This window comes from Haliaeetus albicilla, chromosome 14, assembly GCF_947461875.1.
Source record: "Haliaeetus albicilla chromosome 14, bHalAlb1.1, whole genome shotgun sequence".
Taxonomy (NCBI): Eukaryota; Metazoa; Chordata; class Aves; order Accipitriformes; family Accipitridae; genus Haliaeetus; species Haliaeetus albicilla.
Genome location: NC_091496.1, coordinates 852,653 through 876,775, shown reverse-complemented (window position 1 = coordinate 876,775; position 24,123 = coordinate 852,653). Strand labels below are relative to the sequence as shown.

At 39.7% G+C, this 24,123-nt stretch overlaps 1 protein-coding gene across 4 annotated transcripts in view; it reads left to right on the top strand.

Annotated features, from left to right (window-relative positions):
- The window catches only part of PPP6R2 (protein phosphatase 6 regulatory subunit 2), a 122,614-nt gene that overhangs the window by 32,964 nt on the left and 65,527 nt on the right, over positions 1–24,123 (top strand). For all 4 annotated transcript variants that reach the window (XM_069801435.1, XM_069801436.1, XM_069801433.1 and 1 more), the window contains one exon: positions 17,080–17,325. In XM_069801435.1, the coding sequence (XP_069657536.1) occupies positions 17,099–17,325 (227 nt within the window). In that variant the 5' untranslated portion in view covers positions 17,080–17,098. The remainder of the gene's footprint in view (positions 1–17,079; positions 17,326–24,123) is intronic.

Here is a 24,123-nt window from a genome sequence, read left to right as displayed (position 1 = left end):
TCTTCCCATGCAGAACGTTAGTGTTTCATTCTGCCTGCTGGTCGCTTGATAACTTTGTGAGGTGTGCCCATTCTTGGGTTTATAGGAAGCTGTAAATCACATTCTATTCACCTCCTTAATACCATTCATGCCTTTCTCTGTATCTGTTGTTTTTCTGAGCTGTAGTCATGTATCAAGTCAAGTTTAATGCATCTTCCATTAGAAGCTGTGCTGTTTCACGTTCCACTCAATCTCTTTTAAGGGAAGCTAATCAGACCAGCTGTACTTGTTTGAGCTCTACTATCTCTTCTGAGAGAAGCTAACCAGACCAGCACTCAAGATGCAAACACATGATAGTCAAATGATGTCATGCCTTCTGTTTACTTGCTTATTCTTTCTTATAATGACTTTTGACATTACTTTTACCTCTTTGGCTGCTGATCTCTATTGAGATCCTTGAACAGTGGCTCCAAGATCATTTCCAAATAGATATAACAAAGAGGATCTGTTCTATTTGTATGTTAAAATGTCATGTTTCTTCAAAAGGATTGCCATGCATCACAAAGGAGGGCTGCTTGTTTGCTTTGTCCTGGCTGTGGCACTCAGGTCAGGCAAAGCCATCTGGAAGGAGGGGAAATAGCTCCTTCCTGGGATCATCTGAGCATACTTGGGGGAAGAATTTCCCAGAATATGGGATGGGGCAGGCAGAAGAGCGCGAGTGTGTGAAAGTTCAGCAGGAAAGAAACTTGCGGCACAGGAGAGCGTGGGATACATCTCGGATGAGCAAGGGGCAGATGGACAGCCTGGCTTCAGAACTGGTGGAGAGCGAGAGACTTCCTGAGGATCCAGAGGACACTGCAGACATTGACTGGTCACAGAATGCTCCTGGATTAGACTGAACCAAGCCCAGAGGAAAGGATTTGCCAGTCAGGACATAGTGGACAGGGACAAATTGCTTATCCCCTGCTTGTCCTGTTTTCAAAAAGACAAATTCGCCTGAAGTGATGCAATTGCTGCTCAAATACCTGTTGGTGATGTTTATAAACCCTACAAGTATTTGTTTTCTTAGTGTGCCCAGAATAAAGATTTGGGCACTTTTGTCTGGAAGCACTGGATGGCCACAGGTCCCCGATCAGAGTGATGTTAACTGACTTAGTGGTTGTTGTTCAGTGGTGGGTTTTCTCCTATGACTAGTACTTACTTTTGTAAGCACCAAGTTAAATCTGCCATTTCATTGTCTCATTGCTTATTAACATGAAATCATTCTGCGGCTGTTTGTGACAGCTTTGGTAGGTTTAAGCTAAATAATTTTTCTGTCGCTAGTAAATGTTTCCACCTTGCTATTCATCTTTCTTCTGAGATCACTTATAAATACATTGAGCACCACTGTTTCTTTTGGGACCCTACTTGCTGCCTTTTTCTATTTTTTTTTTTTTTTTTAAATTTGCTTTTGATTTATTTCTTATGTTTTAAGCAGCTGCTGATTCACAAAAGAAAGTGAGCTTTTCTTTAAAGTTGTTTGGAGAAGCCCATGCAAAATACTTCTGTGGGAATTCAGATAAACTATCGATTGTACTGTCCTTGTCCATCTGTATGTTTTTGTTGTGGATTTTTTAAATTGTGTAACAGTTTGCTTAAAAAGCTAGTTTTAGGCTTCAAGTTCACCAGGTTAAATAAAGTGATACTTTATGCCCTGCAATTAGTTGTTCGGTAGCTGCTTTTTAAAGGTGTAGAGCTTTTGGGTGAATGCTGTCTAGTCCTGGTGATCTATTACCATCTGACTTGCAGGTGTGTTCTAAAACTTTCTCAGATACTGCAATTTCAAAGAGTTATCTAGGGATTTTTTTTTCTTTTTCTCTGTGTAGCAAAGCATAAAATTATTTATGCTTATAGAGGAAATAAAGGAGATTTTGTACTAAAACTTAGAAAAAAAAAATGCATAAGATAACCTCAAAATTCACATCAGGAATCCATGCCTGTTGAGACTAAAGAGGCAGATTGAATTAAATGGGACTTAGGAAGACTCTTCAGCTGTGATATAGCTGCTGAAGTTATGTTTGTCCTTTGTATTTTTACAACAGAAAGGATGTTACGGGAAAGAAGTATTCAAAAATACTTTCTTTTTGGAAACAAGTAGGATAATGTACTTCTCTCAGCATTTCCATGTGTTTCCACTTAGTAACTAAGTGGAAAATGTTAAATGTTTCATTTTATCAGGAATCGGCTTAAATAGGCTTAAATAAAAGAATCAGTAAATCTTGGTAATTTCCTCCTGGTTTCCAGAAGGAGTCGCCTGTGGTGATTGCTGGCCATCCGTGTTCATTTTTACTGGTCTTGGAGTACTGAGAACATTCTAAAAGGTTGGAAAATGCTGTGGACTTTTTGTATGTGTGCCCATATTCAGTAAGGCTCAGGGTAGCCTTTGGTAACTACAGAACTGACTACAGTAATAATCCAGGGCAAAATAATGCAAATATAGAATTCAGATAATAGAGTAACACAAAAATTCACCCAAAGTTTTAGGGGAAGTAGGAGATGCAGTGTAACTTTTTTTTTTTAATGGCAGCCAAAGCAGCATTGCAAGATGCTATAAGTTTTGTGATATGTAGAACTACTAGTTTTTCAGTTGGTGAATTTTAGTCATCTATTATTTTTGCAGACTCCACCTGATGTTTTCTAGACAAGGTAGAGGCCTTTGTACCAAACTTAATGGTACTCACGTGAAGCGTCTAAAAAGACAGCCCTCTGCTTCCCCCCAACAGAATTGTTAAATAAAATGCAGGCCACAAAGTGAAAATCACTGATAAGTGGAAGGATGAGATGAAGTGAGACAAAAGGGGTTGTATGAAACAGTCATTACAGGCCTTGCAGAGGAGCAAGGAGACTTTTGGCATTCTACTCGTATAAGGAATAAGATGAAAAGTAGCAATTACTTTGAAACATACATGGTAAGAGGAGATTTTTTTTTTTAATGTTTATGTTGTTAATCATCTACCCCAGGACCAGTATGCAGCCAGGGATTGCCTTGTGTGTTCTTCTGGTTCTTGACTAAAGCTTCTGCATACCTTCTAAATATTAAAAAATTCCTGCAGTGTATTGTTGGCAAATAGCAGGTGTTTGAATGACAGTTTAATTCTACATGTATCAAATTTAAAATGCTCTCCATAAAGCAGTTAATCTTCAAAAATGGCAGCATATAGTTATAGAAAATGTCTTACCTTAAATCATGATGGTTTTCCCTTTAATTAGATAACTCCGGAGAGAATATAAGCAACTTTGAAGGGCTTTGAGATGTCTGCCTGAAAAAGCAAAAGATGTTTCTAGTTTTACTGTTGATGACCTAAGCTAAAGTACTAACACCTGAGATGTGGCAGACATCAGGAGAAAGGTACTTTTTGTTGATATGAGTTGGGCCTCATCTGGATTAGAACCTGAGTGTACCAGTACTTCAGTGAAGTAGTACCAGTTTCTAATACATACAGTTAATTAATTTTAATAATAAAAGGGAAAGGTTGTGATATTTAACTTGTTTGAAAAAATGTAGGAAATATTTAATTTCCATGTTCCTGTACAGAATTACAAGACAAACCAGGCCTCCTCAGAATTGTGCATATTATGTTTCTTACCCACAAAATATGAGGAGGATGAAGGGATGTGTTATTGATTTGAACACACTGAAGAGAGCAAACCTTGCTGTGACAAAACTCTTCTTCCCTGGCTCACACAGGTGAGCGCTGTTATAGACAAAGTTTAAAAATGAGTTTACAAAAAGTTTGCAACAATTAATACACTTGCTGTTTAAAAATATCAAACAAGGAGCACCTTTTGCCACCTCTGTTTTATTCAGTTTTTTCTCTTGTTCTCAGTCTGCTTAGTAGCCTAATGTGTTTTTCACACACCCCCCTCCCCCCACTGCATAGAGCGGGGATGGTCCCTCCTCCCTGTGTGTCTGGACAGTACCTGACTTCCTTAAAATGTGTTCATTATCATAAATGAAAAGAAATCGATCTTCAAAATGTTCTGAACCTGACATGTTTCTTCCTGTGAATTGCAATATGAAATTTGTCCTTTCTTTTTTTTCTTTTTTTTTTTTAATGGCATGATTTTTCAGACCTTCCTGCTGGTGGCAGCCTTCAGTGAAATGGCTTGTTCCTTCAATGTGATAGAGCACACCTAGCTCTCAAAAAGTCTTAAGTTTCGCAACTCCAAGCAAGAACAGAAGAAAGCTAGCAAATTGGAGGACTAAGCTGTGAATTTTATTTTGACACCAAAGATGATTGTCATAGCAGAGCAGAGCACAATGATAAGTTGTAGGACTGTTTCTCCCTACTGCTTGTTTTGCAGTTTGTAGCTTGCTCCTGCCAAGACCAGGTTGTCAGACCCTCCTTTCTTGCTCTGTAGCTGTCTTTCAATAAGACTCTACAAAGTGGTACTCTGTGGTATTACAGCATTAAAGATGTAGAGAACAGTGAAAGTGCTATTTATGCATAAAGATTGAAAATATACCTGGCTTATTTTGAGTGTAAATCAGATCTCAAGGAAGCTGTTCAGTAAACTTGTTGCCCAGATAGAATTACCTGTCAACTGTACCAATGTGATTGAATTAACTGCTTGAAAATAAGCAGCTTGGATCTTTTATTTTACATCTATAAAAAACCTGAATCAAAAGCTAAGTGTGAACAAGAGTGATTCTTTGATGTAATTTGGAGACAATTGGAAAGTGTTAAAAGGTCAGTACTGGGAATTGTTTCACAGCTGATCAAAGCACTTAGGAAAATTAAAGCCTTGAGTCCCTTACAAACCAGTATGAACAGCATGGCTTAGCTGATTGGGAGGCAGAATTGCTCGATGGCCTTCTGTCAGCTCCTTCCACATTACTCTGATCTGTACTTCCATAAAGATGTCTAATCCCCACAGACTGAGCAGTTGGTATAAAACCCAGCTGGGCTTCCGAGCCTGGAGAGCAGTCCCGACTCCTGCTGGAACTGGAACAGGGAGATCTCTAGCATCTGCATTTGCTAGAGGTAAGCGGTGTATGTTGTCTCTTGCTGCCTTTTCCACTGCTGAAGAAAAGTTGCAGACTGGACAAGTGTCATTATAGCAGTTATAATGAGTACATTTAATTTTTTTCCCCAAATAAAAGAGCTAGAAACAGCTTTAAAAGAAAAATAGCAGGAGTTATCTTGAGCGGCAAGAATGTGAACCTTGACCCTAACATGTTTATCCTCATGTTCTCATATTCTGATTTAGCTCTTTTTTACTTGTTGTTTAAGGAAGGAAAGTGAAACTTGAGAAGCTGTGTAACAGGGATTGTTTTGAATGTCTACATGGCTGTAAGCAGCCTTTTGGTATCTCAGACAAACTCTGCCTCGGCTACAAATAAAGCCAGGCTGGTGGTGGGGGATAACAGCTTGGTGAAGAAATACCCAGTTATGGAAAGCTTATTTTAAGCTGTTGACAGCTGTTAATCTCTGTAACATCCTTGTGCAGCTCAGGGCTTCCTCAGTTTTACAAAATTGAAAACTTAAGTATGGGTTGAATAAGTGAACCATGGTAGATGGCAGGAATGATCTTTTTGTGGTATGAGGTTAGGTGAAAGAATGACAGCTATATAGTTGAATATGGTTAGTAAAATGAGAAAATTCAAATTCATTTTGAATGGTAACTATTTAGTTATGGTCCAACAAGCACTTAGGTCTCTATTCTCTTCCTTGAGTTTATCCAAGGAACTTACACATCATCTCATAAGAAAAAGTTATCATTTTTGCCAAATGCTCCTTTTTGTTTGCACTTTCTTGTTTTTTAAATAAGTTTTATAAAGATACTATTTTAGTGTAGAGATCAGATTAAAACAAAGACTGAGACTTAATTTTTAACTTCTTATATATAAAAAAGCTGTATTGTAGCTTTCCAATTTCACAATTCCTAAAAACTGACCTTACAGAGCAGCTTTCTCAATTCATCTGCTCTATACAGCTTGAAGTTTTTAACTTGTCCTACTCCTTAACTTATACAATCCTCATGTATTTCTTAAACAATTTTAACTTAAAGTGGTGATTTTAATGCACACAATGTAATTGCTGTAGGCAGATAAAACTGTTTACTCCACTTTAGCCTTGTGATCAACATTGTCTTTATACTTTTACTTTACTCCCTTCTTCTGCTTTTAATAGATTATTAGTTTTTCAGAATTGACTGGTGTTGCTTGAATAGTTTGTATTCCACTATGTGTCTGTGAGAGATGGTATGGAGAAAGTGAATGTGAGGCAGTTATGTTTTATAACTCAGCATGGGTGGGAGGAGGAATGGTACGCAGTGAATTCAAAACAGCTGGTTTAAAAAGTACTTTTCCAAACAGTTTGAAACTTTGGTACAGTTTAAGGTCAGAGAACACTTCTGATTGCAAGCCCAAATGGCTTTAAAAAGATTAGGCATATTCATAGGATGTATTCACTGATAATTATCAAACATGAGACTTCATTGAGACTTCATGAGACTTTCTGTGACAAAATGATGACAGAAGGCTGAGGCAGTTTACCGGGAAGAGATCACTCTTGCCTTGCCTTCCAGCATTGAGGTCCTGTACTTCTGGGAGGGGGCTGTTGCCATTGAAGACTGACATAATGTATTGCTTCCTGTGTCAATAAGGCATCTCAATGCTCTTTGAGGCCTGCTTTTTCTGAGAAGATCCAAGAAATTAAGAAATCCCGACCAAAGGAGTTACTGTATTTAAAGAAAATAATAACAGCCTCTTCATTTACAGAAGGGAGAGATTGTCATTAGCCAGAAGCTGATGTTGGAAGCTAAAGCTTGAGCTCTGTTTGGCTTCTTTCCTACTGAGTTAATAAACGCTTTCCTTTCCTTCTCAGTCCTATATGGGGCGTAGGAAAAAACAAAAATGCATCCAGTGTGCCTGGAAACCTAAGCCTTCCTTTCTGGAGTAAGTTGATGCAAAGTATTAGTAGTTTCAAACTAGGGTAGCAAACACTTTGCAGAAGGATAGTTGGGGAACTGACAGTACTTTAAGATGCTTTCAGCACTGAAGATGCACTCTTGAAGCAGTATCAAGGATTAAATCAAAAGTCCACCCTAAACTTTTATATAAATGACAACTTGGGGGGGAGGGGGGCGGGGAATGGGCATTCTTCATTTAAGAAACTTTTCCCTCTTCAGAATGGAAAGCTCTTTCAAGATGAAAACTGTTGTACTTCTGTTAGTGTCAGAATAGGCTATGTCATCATCTAGATCTAAGGAAAAGCAGTTTGTTGAAATACAAGTTTGAAGGATTTTGTTCCTATTGAAGATACTTAGAAAAAACAATTCCTGACTATGTTCTCATCCTTTTAGCACTTTAGGTTAGGCTGCTGCTTCTAACACTCCTGATTTGGCCTTGTTACTTATTGTTATATCCCTGAAACTCCCAGCACATTGGAGTCTCATTGTAGTATACTCTAATGTTTTTCTGGACATAGAATAAATAACCATAGATCCTAAGAAGGCTTAATGAAGGGCAGTAGTATCTGTTATGTGACTGTAAATTAGTTGGTATATGTTTATCTAGCAGACTTTTATAAACTTTAGAGAAGTGTTTCTCCATACTGCTTTCTGATGTGTCTTAGTGTTCAGTCTGTATCTCCTGACTTTTCTGGGTTTTGTGGAAAGTATCACTCAATCATTGCTTGAGACCTGAAGCCCAAGTCATCTTCACTTAGAGATGACGGTCAAATAGTTCAGCAGTTACAGTCAAAGAGTGAAAGAAGTAGGATGGCCTGATGGTGACAGAAATTCAGTGTCTGATGTTGACGAAGCAGTTAACCTGTTCCTGTCTGTTTTGTCAACTATTACTTGTGCCAGGAAGGTGTATGGGAGGTTAGTGATTATCAGGGAAAGAAGGCAGGAGAAATCACGCAACTGTATGGATACACTATATTGCTTTTCTGATCAGAAATGTCAATAACGGATCTTGTTAGAATCTGCTAGAGCTGTGTGCAATCAAAAGGTTAATAAATTTTGGGTCCTCTTAGCAGACTTTAATGCTTCTTAGTGGTTTTGTATCTGGATAACTGAAATTCTCCATCAGATGACACTGCATCAGTAAGGCATAAAGCCAAGAGTCAAAGTTGTGAAAAAGTGTGTTTTTCTTTGGAGAAGAGAGGCATTCATCAGGTTTCTACAGATGTACCTATTAAACCAAGTGCACCTGGCTAAACTGGTCTTTCAAATCTTTGAGTGCTGCAGCGCACTAAAAGATGCTGCAGAAGCATGGGAAGAAAGCTCAAATTCCTGCTGACGGAGGGACGGCTAGTTGTGCTTACTGCCTTTGTAGGGATCCCTCCTCTTTGCTGCTGTACAGCTATAGGTGGCTTGGATGTGGTAGCTTGTTGGATCTTGAACATGGTCATGATACTCTTCTTGTTGGTGGGTTTTGGGGGATGCCAAGAGGCCATTGAGGTCCTACTATTCTGAGGACTGGAACCTCCTTGACAAGAATGAAGGAATGAATTCAGAAAGCAGTTCACACTTCAAGGACATACAGACCAAGCTGAGCTCTGTAAGAAGATTCAGCAATTCTGCAGGAGGAAACAATGCAGACCACAAAAATACTCAGAATAGATAGGATGTTCCTTTTTCTGCTCTGACCAGCAAGTAGTGCTTTAGCTGTTGGGGAAGAGGCACAGGCTCTGGAGAGGGCCTCTTCTGCTTTTGTCCACATTCAGTTACAACTGCACACTGTCAGCTTTGATAGTGACCGAGTTGCTTGTGGTGAACAGAGTATGGTTCGTTTCCTAACCTCTTATTACTGACTTCCCTGCATGGGTCTGTTTGATGCTACCATTTCCAAAACCAGCTTTTGCAGTAGGGAGTAAAATGTGCCTTTCAGCTTTAGAGAGCCCTCCCATTCATGCTGGGTGAAAAGGCCCGAGAGAGTCCTGCTTTGTTAGATTGTTCAGAAATTGCGTTAACCACCCCTACCAGAGCCTAAAACTAGAGAACAGAGCTCTGTTTAATGCTTAATGATTGGAAATGTTTAAAGTTGGCAGTTAAGACCACAAAGAAGTGGATGCTTTGTCCTGGAAATCTGAATTTTTTTAATTTTTTTTTTTTCCATCAGATGCCTAAGATGCCCTGATTTGATTTAATTTCCTGTTTGTTTTTTTTTCTTTATTGGGGTGTGCAATGCCACAAATTGTTAGAGAAAGTAGGATACTCTTTCATGTTGCTGTTTCTTCATCTACCTCTTCTGCTGTGCAGTTACCTTGTATTCCTTAACTTTATTAGTGACTTCTAGTGTTTAATATTTTAGTATTTAGAGGTTCCTCAAGTTTGTGTAGGTGTCTTTAAAGACAGCATAAGCAGGAAACAGTGTTCAGTATTTGTAAGTCATGTATCACAAGAAGAAATTGTATTTACCATTTATTGGGCTCATAATACGCAGCAACTCTCTAGCTGTTTTCAGTTTCTCTTAGCCCATTTCCTGTTATTTAGTAGGTGTTTTTTCTTACCAATGTTTTGGAAGGAGGTGAAGTGCACTTTTTAAGTTACAGAAAGAAGGTAGATTTATATCCTAATGCCAAAAGAAAGGGCTTCCTCATTCTGGGCTCCTGGCTCTACAAGGCAATACCATCATTTCAGTAGGTGGATTATTCTGGTTTCTGTTTATTGTGGTAGGTCCTGTTAGATGAACTGCAGTTTGGTGATTAATGCTGCTCAAGTATTTTTACAGTAGCTCAGGTTCTTTATGGGGAGATCCCATTTCTTGTGAGTGCTTCTCTTTAAGCTCTCCATAGCTCATAAAGAACAAGTGCCTTGTTAGTTCTGGTGGCTTGCCTACAGTGAAGCAGATTAAAGTAAATTAATTACTAACCATTGCAGAATGGGGCAGTTACTGTTCTAGATTATAATTTTTTTTGAAGTAATCATGAACATTTTTTATTATGTTATAGACATACTAGTTTGTTTCTTGATACAACTCAAAATGGAGCATTCATAGTGGCGTAACTTTCATCATGTAGAACTTTTTTCTGTCCCTCTGTCCTGTGTTTTCAGTATACTTTCATGTGCTTCAGCAGTTACGTTGCATATTGTAGAAGGCTGCATGTGCTTCATGGAAAAATGAGCATACTGAAATCAACATGTGTGTTGTGTGCATGCGTGTATGTATGTGTAGGTATTCTGCTGCTTCCACAAGTGAGATAACTGTGTTTCATCAAGAGCTTCCCTCTTCTGTCTTGTTGGTGCTGCCTGGGTTTGGGTAATGGTGTGCCATTGCCCCCACTGTCGGCTGCAAGCATCCTGGTGTTGATTATGTTGATGTTTGGGTGGAAAGTTCTTCTGGACCATCCTAGTCTGTGAAATCTCAATGAATTGGCAAGGGATGCGAAGAATAATAAGAAGGGCTTCTACAGGTACACTGGCCAGAAAAGGAGATTAAAGAAAATCCACAGCTGCCCCCCCGCCCCCCCCAATAAATAAGACGGGAGAACTGCTGACAACTGACATGGAGAAGGCAGAGGCACTCAACAATTTTCTGTCTCAGTTTTCAATGGTGATCACTCTTCCCACATCTCCCAAGGCCCTGAACCTCAGGGTAGTTCCTCTCATTGTAAGGTAAGATCAGGTTTGAGACCACCTGAGGAACATACATAAATCCATGGGACCCAACATGCTCCATCCCAGGGTCCCGAGGGAATTGGCTGATGTAGTTGCCAAGCCACTGTCCATCATATTTGAAAAGTTGTGGCAGTCAGGTGAAGTCCCCAGTGACTGGAAAAAGGGAAACATCACGTAAAAAGGAGGACTCTGGGAAGTACTGACCAGTCAGTGTCACCTCCATGCCCGGTAAGATCATGAAGCAGATACTCCTGAAAGATGTCGAAACATATGGAAGACAGGGAGGCAATTAGAGACAGCCAGCATAGCCTCAGCAAGGGCAAATTGTGCCTGACTAATCTAGTGGCCTTCTATAGTGGAGTGACTGCATCAGTGGACAATGGAGGAGCCACAGATGTCAACTACCTGGACTTCTGTAAGGCCTTTGATAAGGTCCCCCACAACATTCTGGCCACTAAATTGGAGAGATATGGGTATGATGGATGAACTGTTAGATGGATAAGAAATTGGTGGGTTGGTCATGTCCAAACAGTTACAGTCAATGGCTCAGTGTCCAAGTGGAAACCTGTAACCCCTCAAAGGTCCATGCTGGGACCGATACTGTTTAATATCTTCATCAATGATGGTGGGATTGAGTGCACCCTCAGCACGTTTGTAGATGATGCTGAGTGATGCAGTTGATTCACTAAAGGGAAGGGATGTCATTGAGAGTGACCTTCACAGGCTTGAGGAGTGGGTCCGTGTGAACCTTGTGAAGTTCAACAAGGCCAAGTGCAAGGTCCTGCGCCTGGTTTGGGGCAGTCCCCAGTATCAGGACAGACTGGGGATGAAGGGATTGACAGCAGCCCTGTGGAGAAGGACTTGGAGGTACTGGTGGATGAAAAATTGGACATGAGCTGCCAACGTGTGCTTGCAGCCCAGAAAGCCAACTATATCCTGGGCTGCATCAAAAGCAGCGTGACCATCAGGTCAAGGGAGGGGATTTTGCCCCTCTGCTCTGGTGAGACCCACCTGGAGTACTGCATCCAGCTCTAGAGTCCTCAGTACAAGACAGACACGGACCTGTTGGAGCAGGTCCAGAGGAGGGCCACAAAAATGGTCAGAGGGCTGAACACCTCTCCTATGAGGAAGGGCTGGGAGAGTTGGGGTTGTTCACCCTGGAGAAGAGAAGGCTCCAGGGAGACCTTATTGCAGCCTTGCAGTATATAAAGGGGGCTTATAAGAAAGGGAGAGGCTTTAGACTAAGGCCTGTAGTGACAGGACAAGAGGCAATGGTTTTAAACTGAAAGAGGGCAGGTTTAGATTGGACATAGGGAAGAAATGTTTTACAATGAGGGCGGTGAGACAGTGGCACAGGTTACCCAGAGAAGCTTGGTTGCCACGTCATTGGAAGTGTTCAGGGTCAGGCTGGATGGGACTTTGAGCAACCTGATCTGGTGAAAGATATCTCTGCCCATGGCAGGGGGGTTGGAACTAGATGATCTTTACAGTCCCTTCCAACCCAAACTATTCGGTGACTCTGTGAATTTGCTAGCGCTAGGAGCTGCTTGTTCAGCCTTTGCTGTACTTTTCTGCTTCCAGAGAAGTAGTTCAGACCCTATGGACAGTGCTACAGCAGTGTGTTGTCTCTCTTGTGCCTAACTTGTGGCCTTCCAGGATAGTTCATCTGGCTCCTGTAGGTTGTGACTTGTTCTGCTGGTCCTTAAGTGGCGTGTGTGTGTCTGAGGTTTTTTTTGTGTGTGGTAGCCTTCCACTTCCGATCTTGCAGAGATGTTACGTGGATTACAAAACCTCACTTGATTGCCTCGACACCTGCTTTGGCCTAACTGTCTGTTAGGCCAAACTGTTGGTTTCAATACGTCATGAACAATCATTTCCAAATCTCACTTGTTGCATTTTACTGAGTATCCTGTAAGAGCACTATGGCTAAGAGCTTTTTTGGCTGGGGTGAGGGCAAAGAAGTCGTCTCATGTTGCATGAGCTTTGGGCAATGTGGTGGGAGAGTCACTGCTGCAGGGCAGCCTCCCTTCCCAGTTGGATGCAGCTGCACCAAGTCCCAGGGCGCTGGGAATTGCATGAGTGTCTTCCAGAAGCCTGGCTCTGCCAGTGAGGACGGGGAGAGGCCAAACTCCTCAGCAGTTCTTCTCAACCTTCGTTTTAAGAAGAAGGTTGGAAAGGGGATCTGCCTGCTTTGTGCTGAGAGAAGAGCTGTCGTCCTTTCCTAAGGACAGCTTATCAGTGTCTCCTATAGAATAGATACCTTTCCCTGTAGATACAGAAAAAGTTTTTCAAAAGTGTAGAATTGACAGATTTATAATGGGTTTAGATTTGAAAAGTGAGATTTACATGTGTATTCCACATATGTGTATGGAATATATATGTATTTAGGTTATGCACCCAAACATTCTTAATTTAAGCCCTTTTATGCCAACTTTTCACTCGGTGAATTTATAACTAAGCATAGTTAGTTAAAAATATCTGAAGAACAGTTTGTAACGAACACACTATACAGCCAAACAGCATTACTGTCACAGCAGTGTCACGTAGGTTGAAAATTCAGATGTCTGTTCCTAACTCAGAAATTCAGTTACATGAGTGCATTTTCAGTAGCTGAATGGACAGGTGCAGAAGCTCTTGCTTGCTGCTGTAATGCTGAAGGTTAACCTTTTAAATTTATTTCAATATACTGTTGATTTAAACAGCTCAAATTAGAAACTGCTTTTCTCTCTGCCGCTTCTTATGCTGTTTGGGGGTGGGGGGTGGGGAGGGAGGCAGAGGATCTAGTTCCCAAAAGATTGGGATCAACCTAAACTAATCTGGCAGTTTAGAAGATTGTTAGGAAATGGCAGTGGATGGGCCATGGGGGAGGTCTGAATAAGCTTTTGTTTTGGAAGCTACCCCCTCCTCCCCTTTCCCCTCAGTAACTGAGCTTGGGCTGTCACAAATAGAGCCTATAGCCTTGATGTTCATAGGTAGCTTTACAAGAAATGTGATGCTGTAGGTTTGACTAGAAGTGGTTGTCCCCTGATGTTTAAAATGAACTTCATAAGTATAAAGTGGTTTCCTAGATGTGATGTTTGATCAGGATCTCAGTTCTGTTTCTGCTGGGATTGGGGCCATGTACTTCCCTGTAATGTGTATGTGAGCTCTGCCTCAAAATGCTGAAAGTCCAAAGCCAGCCAGTAAATGTGGCATACAGGAGGACTGTGGGAAGACAAAGCTGTAAGGAGGCTGTACTTTGGATGGTTTGGTAATTCATAGTTTAAATGTTCCCTTTATAATCTAGTATTGCACCACCAATACATTCAAAGAGGGCTTCGTTGTATCAGCAGTGCTGTGTCACAAAAGACGAACTTGCAAAGATTTTCTTGATTTCTTCTAAATCTCTGAGATAAAGACATTAAAAGAAAGAATTATGTTGACACGGAAAAAAGCTCTCTGAAATAGAAAAGTTATCTATGACAAATTTTGAAGCACTGAGTGGAGCTCCACAGAGTTTGTGATCAAATATCCTGGGTAACATAGCTCTTCCAAGAAAAAAATAGCCTTAATTTTGTAAGGTAATCCTTTTTCTTTTAGACATCCTTAGACCCATACACGCACATGTGAAGAATCCTTGAACTGAGGTAGGGCAGAAAATGCATGTGAATAACTTCATTGGTAAAAATAAATAAAAAATTAGTGTTTCTTTAATGTGTTTCATTTAGTAGTTCCTGTAAGCCCTTCATTTGGAGCTTCAGTGTGAAAGATAGGCTGCAAGGCACCCAGATATTTATACGTGTAATTAAAAAATTGGGGTCTTTACATAGCCTTTTAAATTGCCCAGCTATGGTAACTGGAAAACAGTGCCCCCCTTCTTCAGTAAACCTTCCTGGAGGAAAAAACTGTTCTTTTCTGTTTGGTTTTTGTTTTTTTTAAAGGATAATTTCAAAATTCTGTCTTAGATGTAGTTATGCAAGCACTGGAACTGGCAAAAGATCAGGCGTGGTAACATTTTTGGATGCTGGAAAAAGCAGAATGAATGGTTGAAGCAAGTGTTCCTGCTGCTGCGGAAATAGTAATGTGGGTTAGGTTAAAAAAAGCGTTTTGATCCTGTTGTATAAAATCACATGCTTATATACGGATAATCTGGGAATGTAGCACATTGACATCTCTCATCCAATTTATTTCATTTTATAGAATGTGTTTTAGCTTAATGATATTATTACACAGAACGTTTATCTTGTTTGAGCTATGCTTATCACCTCTGTCAATGGGGAATAACAGTTATTCTCTTACTTTCTTTAGCGTTAATGATTGTTTATATCTTGAAACCATCTTTGATCCTCATAGCCTACAACACGATGCCATCTCTTCGTGGTCCCTCATTGTGCCTGATCTTCCGCCTAGCATACAGACCCAGGAGTTGACTGTTCTTCCTGCATGGGGCTCCTTCCTTCAGAAGCTGGTTTTTTTTCCTTTTGTTAGGCTTCTGTACATGTAGCAGAGCCATGGGGTTTGAGTGAGGATGAGACAGTGTCTGGGGAAGAATTTAGTCTGAAACACTAAACGGGAGCCAGAAATGAAAGGCTGTACTCAAATTCTCAGATAGTTAGCTGACTTAGCTGCTTTTTGAAGTACAGACGTCTAGTGATGAGGAATTTGAGTTACCTTGTACTCTCTGAAGACACTTGAAAGTGTTACTGGGGAAGAGTGAAGATTACTCCTTATTTGTTCCCTGTAGGGAACAGTAAAAGATAAGACAATGCAAAATGAAATGAAAATCAGTAATTTAAATTGTGCCAAACTAATCTGAGCCCTTTCTTTGGCAGCTGATAGTCTAAATAAAAGAATTTCGGTAAAACTTGTTTCTTTGTGGAGATCATTAAGGTATTTGGTACAATAGCCAGAACAGGATTGTGAAAAGTTATGGCTTGTTGAGGAATTGTGGTGAATTAGCTGATCCTGAGGTAAGATGGTAAAGGACAGAATTATAAGAGAAGATACTAAGAGGAAGACCACTGAAGAGTTTCTTAGGGATAGTCTGAACGCTGTCTCTTGTTTTGATGTAATTAATATTCTAAAAGTTGAAATGTATTGAGGAAGCTAGCTGGAAAAACGTAATTAATAGAGCTTATGTAGAGAAAAATCAGGATAACAAAAAGGAAGGGAAGAGGAGTGGGATGAAAATGAGTAATACAAAGTGCAGTGCTCTATATTTAGCAAAAATTGTTTGAAGGGGAATATTCTTACTAATCTATATGGTAATAGTGAAACCTCATCTGAAGTACAGCATATGATTCTGGTCACACACTGAAGGCTCCTGCAAGGTGCAGCAGATACAGAGAGGGAACATCAGAGGGGATGATCTGAACCATTGCGAGCAGGGTTAAGGGAACCCTGCTCGGACAGGGGGTCCCCAAGCACTGCCATGGAGACTTGGAGGGGGCAAAAAATGCAGCTGGGGCAGGGTTTGATCACTGTTTATGAAAGATTAACTTACTGTAGTCTTGTGGGACTAGGCTCCAGCTCAAGTCGGTCTTTAATAGTTTGTCACTTTTTTGTTATTTGCAGTATCTCAGTTTACCACTTTTGCAAAGAACTGTGTCAAAATCTTTTGTATTTAGTTGGGATGATGTAAAATGTCCATGTGAAACTTCCTGTGAGGGAAGGTGATGGTGAGAAGGGTTTCCTTTCAGCAAGTATGTATGAGGACTTGAGATCTAGAATGTGTAGGAAAAGGACGCTGCTCCTTCAGCTTCTATTTCTAGATTTGATTTATAGTATCCTTTTGCCCATTTATGTTATTGGTAAACAAAATACACTCTTCTGCACCACAAAAGACCACTCAGTTTTACACTTTTACGATGTTTATGAGATTAATAGCATATTCTAATATTCCATAAGGTTTATATTTATTAGCAGTTCAGCTCTAGGTTTGCTGCTGTTGTTAATTGCTTGCAGTGTCCAGTAGGTTGGTGGTTTGTTGGTTTGTTTTTTTTTTTTTTTTAATACTTTGCTATTATGGTCTATCTCTTGCTGTTATATATACATTGGAGGCCTTTCTTCCACTTATATAAATCATTGATTGTTGCAATCATGGCTGATGAGCATGACTCTGAAATACAAATAATACAAAAAAAACCCCAAACCCTTTAATGCAAATTGTTTATAGTGCAGTAGCCTGCTTTCTCTATCTGTGACCAGCCTTGACTCTAATCCAACAAAGCATTTATGTGTGAACATAATCTTTGTTTTTTAGTTCCAGCTACTTGCAGTTAAAGTTAATTCATGCGTATATTGTGTCTGTTGTTGATTATATAGCTTATGATTAAGCTATAATCGAAGCTGTGTTAGTTTTCTGGTGTGAAAAGGTGCTAATTTTGTTTACAGAATTTACCTGATTTTTACAAGCTGGCTGGCAGCTATACTAAGGTATTCTGCTCAGAACTATAAAGATGGAATAAATAGCAAAGATGGAAGATTAACTCGTATTCTTTTGCATTATAGCTAGTTGTGTCCCATCAACATGTTCTGGAAGTTTGATTTGAACACGACATCACATGTGGACAAGCTGCTGGATAAAGAAGATGTGACACTTCACGAGCTGATGGATGAAGATGACATCTTACAGGAGTGCAAGGCTCAGAACCGCAAGCTGCTGGACTTCCTTTGCCAGCAGCACTGCATGGAGGAGCTGGTCAACCTCATCACACATGAGCCCCCTGTGGATATGGATGAGAAGGTCCGCTTCAAGTAGGTATTTGTTTTCTGCCCTATACGAAGAAAACTGAATGAGAGATCTTGATGTTGGAAATGCTCTGGTGCGAGATGGATGTAACCTTTTCAGTCTTGAGAGAAAGGCTTTCTAGTACTGTGAAATATTTCACAGCATTTCGTTATTTGTAGTGAATTTTCAGAAGCTTGATTCTGTACTTTTAATGGTTTAACATTGAGTTTGTCTAAAAAAAAAATCTCTTGCTGTTTGTTCAAAACTTTGCAAGCAAAATAATTAGTATCTTAAAAGTACCTTTAGTACACTTTTATCAAATTTGCAAGCCAAAAGCATTCTGCTCTGAGAAATTTCTGAATTTGATTGGTTTTCAGTAGCCAAGCCCACAAAAGAAAGTGAGCTGTACAGTGAGTAAAAGATGTAATATTTTCAATGTGCTGCATATGCAAAACCTGCTGATTTCGGTGATCATATAGTTAGGGAGAGGGCCTAACTCTGTAAAGAGCCTATTTCTTATGATGGTGAACTCTTTAGATGTGTTTGGTTCTCATAATAAGTTGTGTTTATACATTTTTAAATAAATGTATACTTGAAAATATTTATGTTTTAGATTTGAGAAGTTTGTTTTTCTTAAGTTTATGTAAAAATAAAAAGCTCCTCTGTGTATAAATAAATAAATAAAAATGGGCAAGTTTGTCACTGTGGGAATGGATCAGTGTTGGTTATTGCTGCTGTTGCTTGAAGTCCACAGAAGAAATGGTAGTATTGTTTAGGTTTATTATTAGGCAAGATAGTTGATCAACTATGTCTAGGTGACTATTTCCAGGTAAGCGAATGCCAGGAAATAACGTTATATAGTAACTTGGAATATTATATGGCTGCTTTTGCAAGGCTTCTGCTATAAAACGTGAATTGCCAGAAGGAACCAGGAGTGTTAGTTTTACACTATTGTCCTACAAATGCAAATTTTGTACAGGTGCTCTTAAACCAGGGATGTGGTACACAACAGTCTTTGGACTTTTTGCATTTTCTGTGTTACATCAGAATAACTGGCTTTTCCTGGGGTGACAGGCTCTGAGCTTACTGCAGCCCTTTATCCATATTGTTTGCACAGCTAACCTGAGACGAACTCAAACCCAAAATATCTGATTGAAGAAGATGGGCAATACTTTCCTTAGTGCTAAGAGTTAATGAGCAGAGTAAATGCTGAATAATGTGTGACTTGTGGTCCTTTGCTGGAATCTAGGTGTATTTTGCCAGAGGAGAGAATGAGGGATTCCAGTACCATGCCAGTACTAATTCATACATTGTCTGTTTAACTTCAGAATACTACTTCAGTTAACCAGACCATATTTTTAAGTCTTGTTCTTCTTGTGATTTTTGTGGCTACTGTCAGAAGGCGGTTTATGTCTCTGATCCTGTGTGCTGAAGGGTGGAAGTGGAAACTTTTTCCTATTGAAACCGAACAGACTAAGAATAAGAGAAGGTGGGGAAAACCAAAAATTTCTCAAGAAGCAAAATCTTTAATGCAAACCAAAATAAAGAGGGAAGCTCAGTATGAGAGTGTTTACTCCCAGGCATCCTTGAATTTCACATGCAGGATTATATGCCTTTTCATCAACTTTTGAAGGTAGCGTGTGGTTTCAGCAGCTCAAGGCCAGGTTGGCTGATGAGGAGGCACAGACAAAGGTAGACAGTGGTGGGAAGAGGCCAGCCTCCAGTGTTGTGGTCTGGTGTGCTGGCAAGATAGAAGAAAATCTTGTTGGGAAGGCCTTAAGTTAGCAGTCTCACCGATCTCTTCATCAGATGGCAGCATTATATCTTCTTCTTCTAAGAGCATCCCGTAAGGTGCCTGCTCGAAAAGCCAGTATAGTGGTGGGAAGTATGATTATACACTATAGACGGATACTTATCTGAGTCTTGGATGGCAACAAGAACTGCATAATGATCTGCTTGCCAGGACAAATAGAGCTGATCTTAATGTTGGGGTTTTTTTGGAAATGCTTCCAGTACCTTGGGTAGACTAGGCAGAGAAGCATTTTCAAAGCATGGTGAGGCACTGGAGAGGGGAAAGAGGGTTTAAGCTTATTAGAAACTGGGGAACCTTTTGGAATAAATAAAGGCTAAGCAGGAAGGAATGGACTGTCTAAATCCAAATGGAATCCAATTTTTGGCTCTTAAGAAAAGGTTATGGAAGTTTCTAAACTGGAACAGGGGAGAAACTAGGTTTGGAAGGGCATGCAGCTCAGTGATGCATGCTGTGGAAATGGAATCATCAAAATTATTTATTCTTGACAGGTCAGTAGGATGGAAGTCTGTAAAGTTCAGAAGGGAAACTGCAAAGAGGAAAACTCAAGAGTAAGTCCCCATCTAAGCATAGGATGTGAAACTAAGCAACCAGATGAAGACCTGTAGCAATCAAAGAAGTGTATAAACTATTTGAACTGTAATGTCTGTTTATAATGAACTTGTTGACATACTAGGGTGTCTCGTAAACCTGCTGAGACCATGCAGTAATGAAAGTACAGGTTATAGGAAAGGGAGAGTTAGATTCTACTGGTGTAAGAGTGGACTTTAGGGGATGGAGGAGGGCTGAGTGTCAAGTGAGATAAGTTAGCTGCAGCATGGAAAACTTATGGGTTGGGGTGCCGTGCCTAAATAGAAAGGGTAAAGTATTGGATCTGACTGTGTGAAACTTGGAGACTGTAAAGGCTGCAAGATCAGAATGTGCTATAACAATGAGAGGTTTCATTTATCCGCCTGTTGACAGGATATATATCACAGGGAGGCACGGTGCATGAGTTTTTAGGAATCATGAATGCCTTTTGCATGGAGGAATGAGCCAGAAAAAGGAGAAATAAGTCTTCATATACCTTTGGGGGCTCTAAGAAATATAACTGTTGTAAAATCACTTTGTAACAGTAACCATAATGTACTCAGACTTAACATCCTCATAAGAGCAAAAAAGACATAACAGCATTATCATGGGCTTGGGGTTTGTTTTTCTAACTTTTAGGAACAGAACTACATAAATATGAGGAGGTTAGTTAGGAAGTAAATGGTACTGTGAAAGGGTAAAAAGCTCACAGCTGGCCTGGAAACATTTTAGTGCCTCATGGTAAATGCAGAGCTTGTACTACAAAGATTTAAAAAAAATCCTAATGTAGAAAACTGGCTTTGTTAAAAACAAATAATCCATTACAGGTAAAAGGACATCCTCACAAAAGGGAAGTTGTGTCCAGATATGGAAAAAGGATATAGTGGAGAGTTAATCCATGAGACTGGACAAAGGGATTTTTGAGAAGCAGTTTGCTAAAGGCAAAACCACTGTAAACCCATCAAAATAAGGAGGCCTCTCTAAGAATGTGTAGATGGGTGACCCATGTGAAAGGAAGATAGGACCGTAGCAGAAAATATAACTAAGCTGTCTGTGTTGGTACTCACTTTAGAGACTTCTTGGGAGATTCCCGAGTGGTATCTTTCTTTACAGGGAAATAGTCTGAGGAACTGTCTCAAACTGGAGCATCTATGGAACAAAATCAGTAGAATAATTGTTAGGAGTAGCTGGTATTCACCTGAGTGATTTAAAGGAATTAAAATATGAAATAGCTCACCTGGTCAGCCTTAAAACCAGTGGACTGGAAGCGGCAAATAGGACATCAGTTCTTAAGAAGGGTCTGTGAGCCAGTAAATCTGGCTTCTGCATTGTGCACATTGAAGAATTTATGGTATAGCATGATTCATAGACACCTCTCTAAATGCAGGCTCTCACAGTACTGCTTTTGCAGAGGGAAGTCAGGCTTAGTTCAGGAGCTGAGTTTGATGGAGTCAGTGAAACACATGGATAATGGTGATATGCCTCATGTGTCATACAGTCCAAAAAGATACGGTCCCTTATCGAAGACTGTTGAAAACAAGCTGTCATGGGATAACAGAGAAGGGTTCTGTCATCAATTAATAACTGTTTAAAGAAAAGACATATAGGTGAAGGAAAAATGGCCAGTTCTAGCTTTCTGGTTTTACACTACTGAGTCCTGTGCTGTTCGATATATTCGCACGTGAAATAAGAGGGGAGATTAATTATAAATGTAGAAAGTTGATAATGCAAACTTACTTAGGTTAGTTAAAAGGTAGAAAGATTTCATTATGTTATATGGCCAAGCAGTAATAAAGCACATACAGTCAGTGCTGATTGTGTAGTGACTCATGGCCCAAGTTAGATGTGCACATTGGTGGCCTTCAAGTCAGCTTTTACATCTCAGGGAGGGCTTTGGAGTCTTTGTGGGCAGTATACTCAAAATACTCGATAAACAGTGAATGTGAGTGTGTGTTCATGATCGAAAGCACAAGGCTCTACACAAAGCATTGCAGTATATGTACTGGAAAAGTTATTGTTGTCTCCACCCTTTATATACTACCAGGGCAAGAAGTATTTTCCTTGTTAAGAACCAAATGGAAGTGTGATGAGTAAAGTAAGGCTTAAATTGGGAAGGTTGAGGTGTGGAATTTCTTCCAAAATAAAAATTCTATTCAATGAATGCAAGAAAACCAAACCAATAACAGTTACTAGCGTAAAGGTGGGCATAAAGTGATGCACCTGAAAGCACAGTAACTGAAAGGAAGCTCCAGCTTGAGCTGTGACCTGAAAAGAGCCAAGGGCCAGCAGAGCATCCTGCCAGTTAAGCCACATGTACAACACTGGGATGAAAGCCACACATACATAACTCCTGGGTACAGCTAAGGCAAACTGATGGGAAGAACAGGCAGGTGGACAGCTGAAGAAAGAGCTGCAGGTCTCTTCACAGAAGAGGTGCCAAGAACAGCCACGTGGGATCAAACGAAAAAAAATCTTTTCCTGGTGTCTAGTCCCTGATGATGGTCCTAGTGATGTCTTTATACGATGGCATGCTCAAACATGCTGTACTTGAGATACGAGCATGCTGTCAGTTCACACAGTGACATGATATTTTTCCTATCTGTTCCACTTGCATGATTTCCAGCAATCCATCTGTCTTGTCACTCCAAGAACTGAGCTGAAATTTCCAAAAGACCTACAATAATTCCATAATTTCTTCCCTGATGGGTGGTCACCAGCTTAGGAAGCATTGCCAGATGTGTGAAATGTGCTGTGTCTAGGAAAGTGGGAGATCAAAGCTCAGAGCAGAGGGTTCCATTTCAAGTTTGGGAGGTGCTGTTAAGATTTCTTCTTGATTTTCTGTTAATGAGGTTCAGAGCAGAAACCTAACTAATTTTGACTAAGAGAGGAAAAAAACCCAGATAAAACGCTCAACCCGGATTCTGTTACACACTCACAGATCTTACTGCAAAGGTGGTAGAGATGTGAGAGGTACCTAGTCATTTCCACAGCTCTTTTCTGCGTGGGTTTTTTCCTTTGAGATTGGGGGGGGGGGGGGGGGGGGAATCTTGCTGTGTATTGTAAGATTGTTTCAGCTTTGCTGTTTTACAAAAGTGAAAGTATTCGTTTTGTGTTGTAGAAACAGTCATGTTATTGGAGGAGTGTTTTATATTGATCTTGGCTTGTGTCTAAAGTTACAAAAAGTGGTAGACCTTGCATAACTATTAAAAGCAGGAAATCTCTTGGGTTTGTGTTTTATGGAATGGCACAATTTTTATTTGGAAAGTGAATGCATTACTTAAAGAATGAACACGCATTTGCAGCAAGAGTATTCTGTAGGTTTTTTAATGTTGCTATTAATTTAGTTGACCATTATTAAAATCTGTAGTAAATTTTATTTTTGTTTGGGGGGGGGGAAGATAACCAGCTCTGCTTACACAGAGAAGATGCTCAAACTGTAAAGGACAGGTTTTATTTTTAATCTGTATCACTTGATAACAAATCAAAACTACTTTAGGAAGCGTGGATAAGAACTGGCACTCAGTGGGAAGTCTGGTGTTCAGAATTGCTGCTTTGTGCTTAGAACTGCTGAACCACTTGAGCGTGCCCTGTTAGAGTCTTTAAACAATTAGTGGAGTAAGAGTAAATCATGGTTTAAAAATAAAGTCTAGCTGCCTTTTGACTCTAGGATCATATATATCATTGAAACTGTGAAAATAGTGTTAAAGTTCAGTGCTAGGTTGAATTTCACAGCACTAATGAATTGCTGTTTCTGATTACAATAAGCTCTGTGTGATGGTGAATAGGTCTTTTTCAAAGGAGTTCTCTTAAGCCCTTTTTATAGATGGACAGTAGCTAGAATATGAAATTAAGACACTAACACTGAAATGCTGAAATGAGGTTTAAAAAAATAAAAAATAGCTAGATGAATTTCGGTGTTGTAGTGTGACAGCCTCCCATCCCCTGCTTAATTCCTTCATCGCATGAGTAATGGAGAGACTGAATCAGTAAAATGTTTGCTAAACAGTGCCATGTAGCTATATGGTGGAGTTGGCTTTTAATGTAGAATTTCAACCTGAAGAAACTTTACTCTTTTAGCAAAACTAACAGTCCCCCCAAAGCAGTTTTTTTGTGTTGAGTTTAAATATTGTTTCCTATGTATGCACTTTGAGACTGTCTAATTATAAACATAATTGTAAACACGTTATTACCTTTTCTGATCATAAATGTGATCTATTTCTGAAAGTACCGCCTGGAAGACCAAGAAGCAAGGTCAGGGAAAAAAAAAGGATTTCATAAGCTGTCAAATATAATTCCATATTCTGATTTAAGTGAGAAAAATGATCTAAAGCAGGCATAATAATATTTTCTGAAAAACAGTTTTATAGATATAGATGTTACTGAAAAATTGAAACTCAAAAGGTTGGCTATGAATTGCTTGCTCGTACATAGTGTATGCTTATTT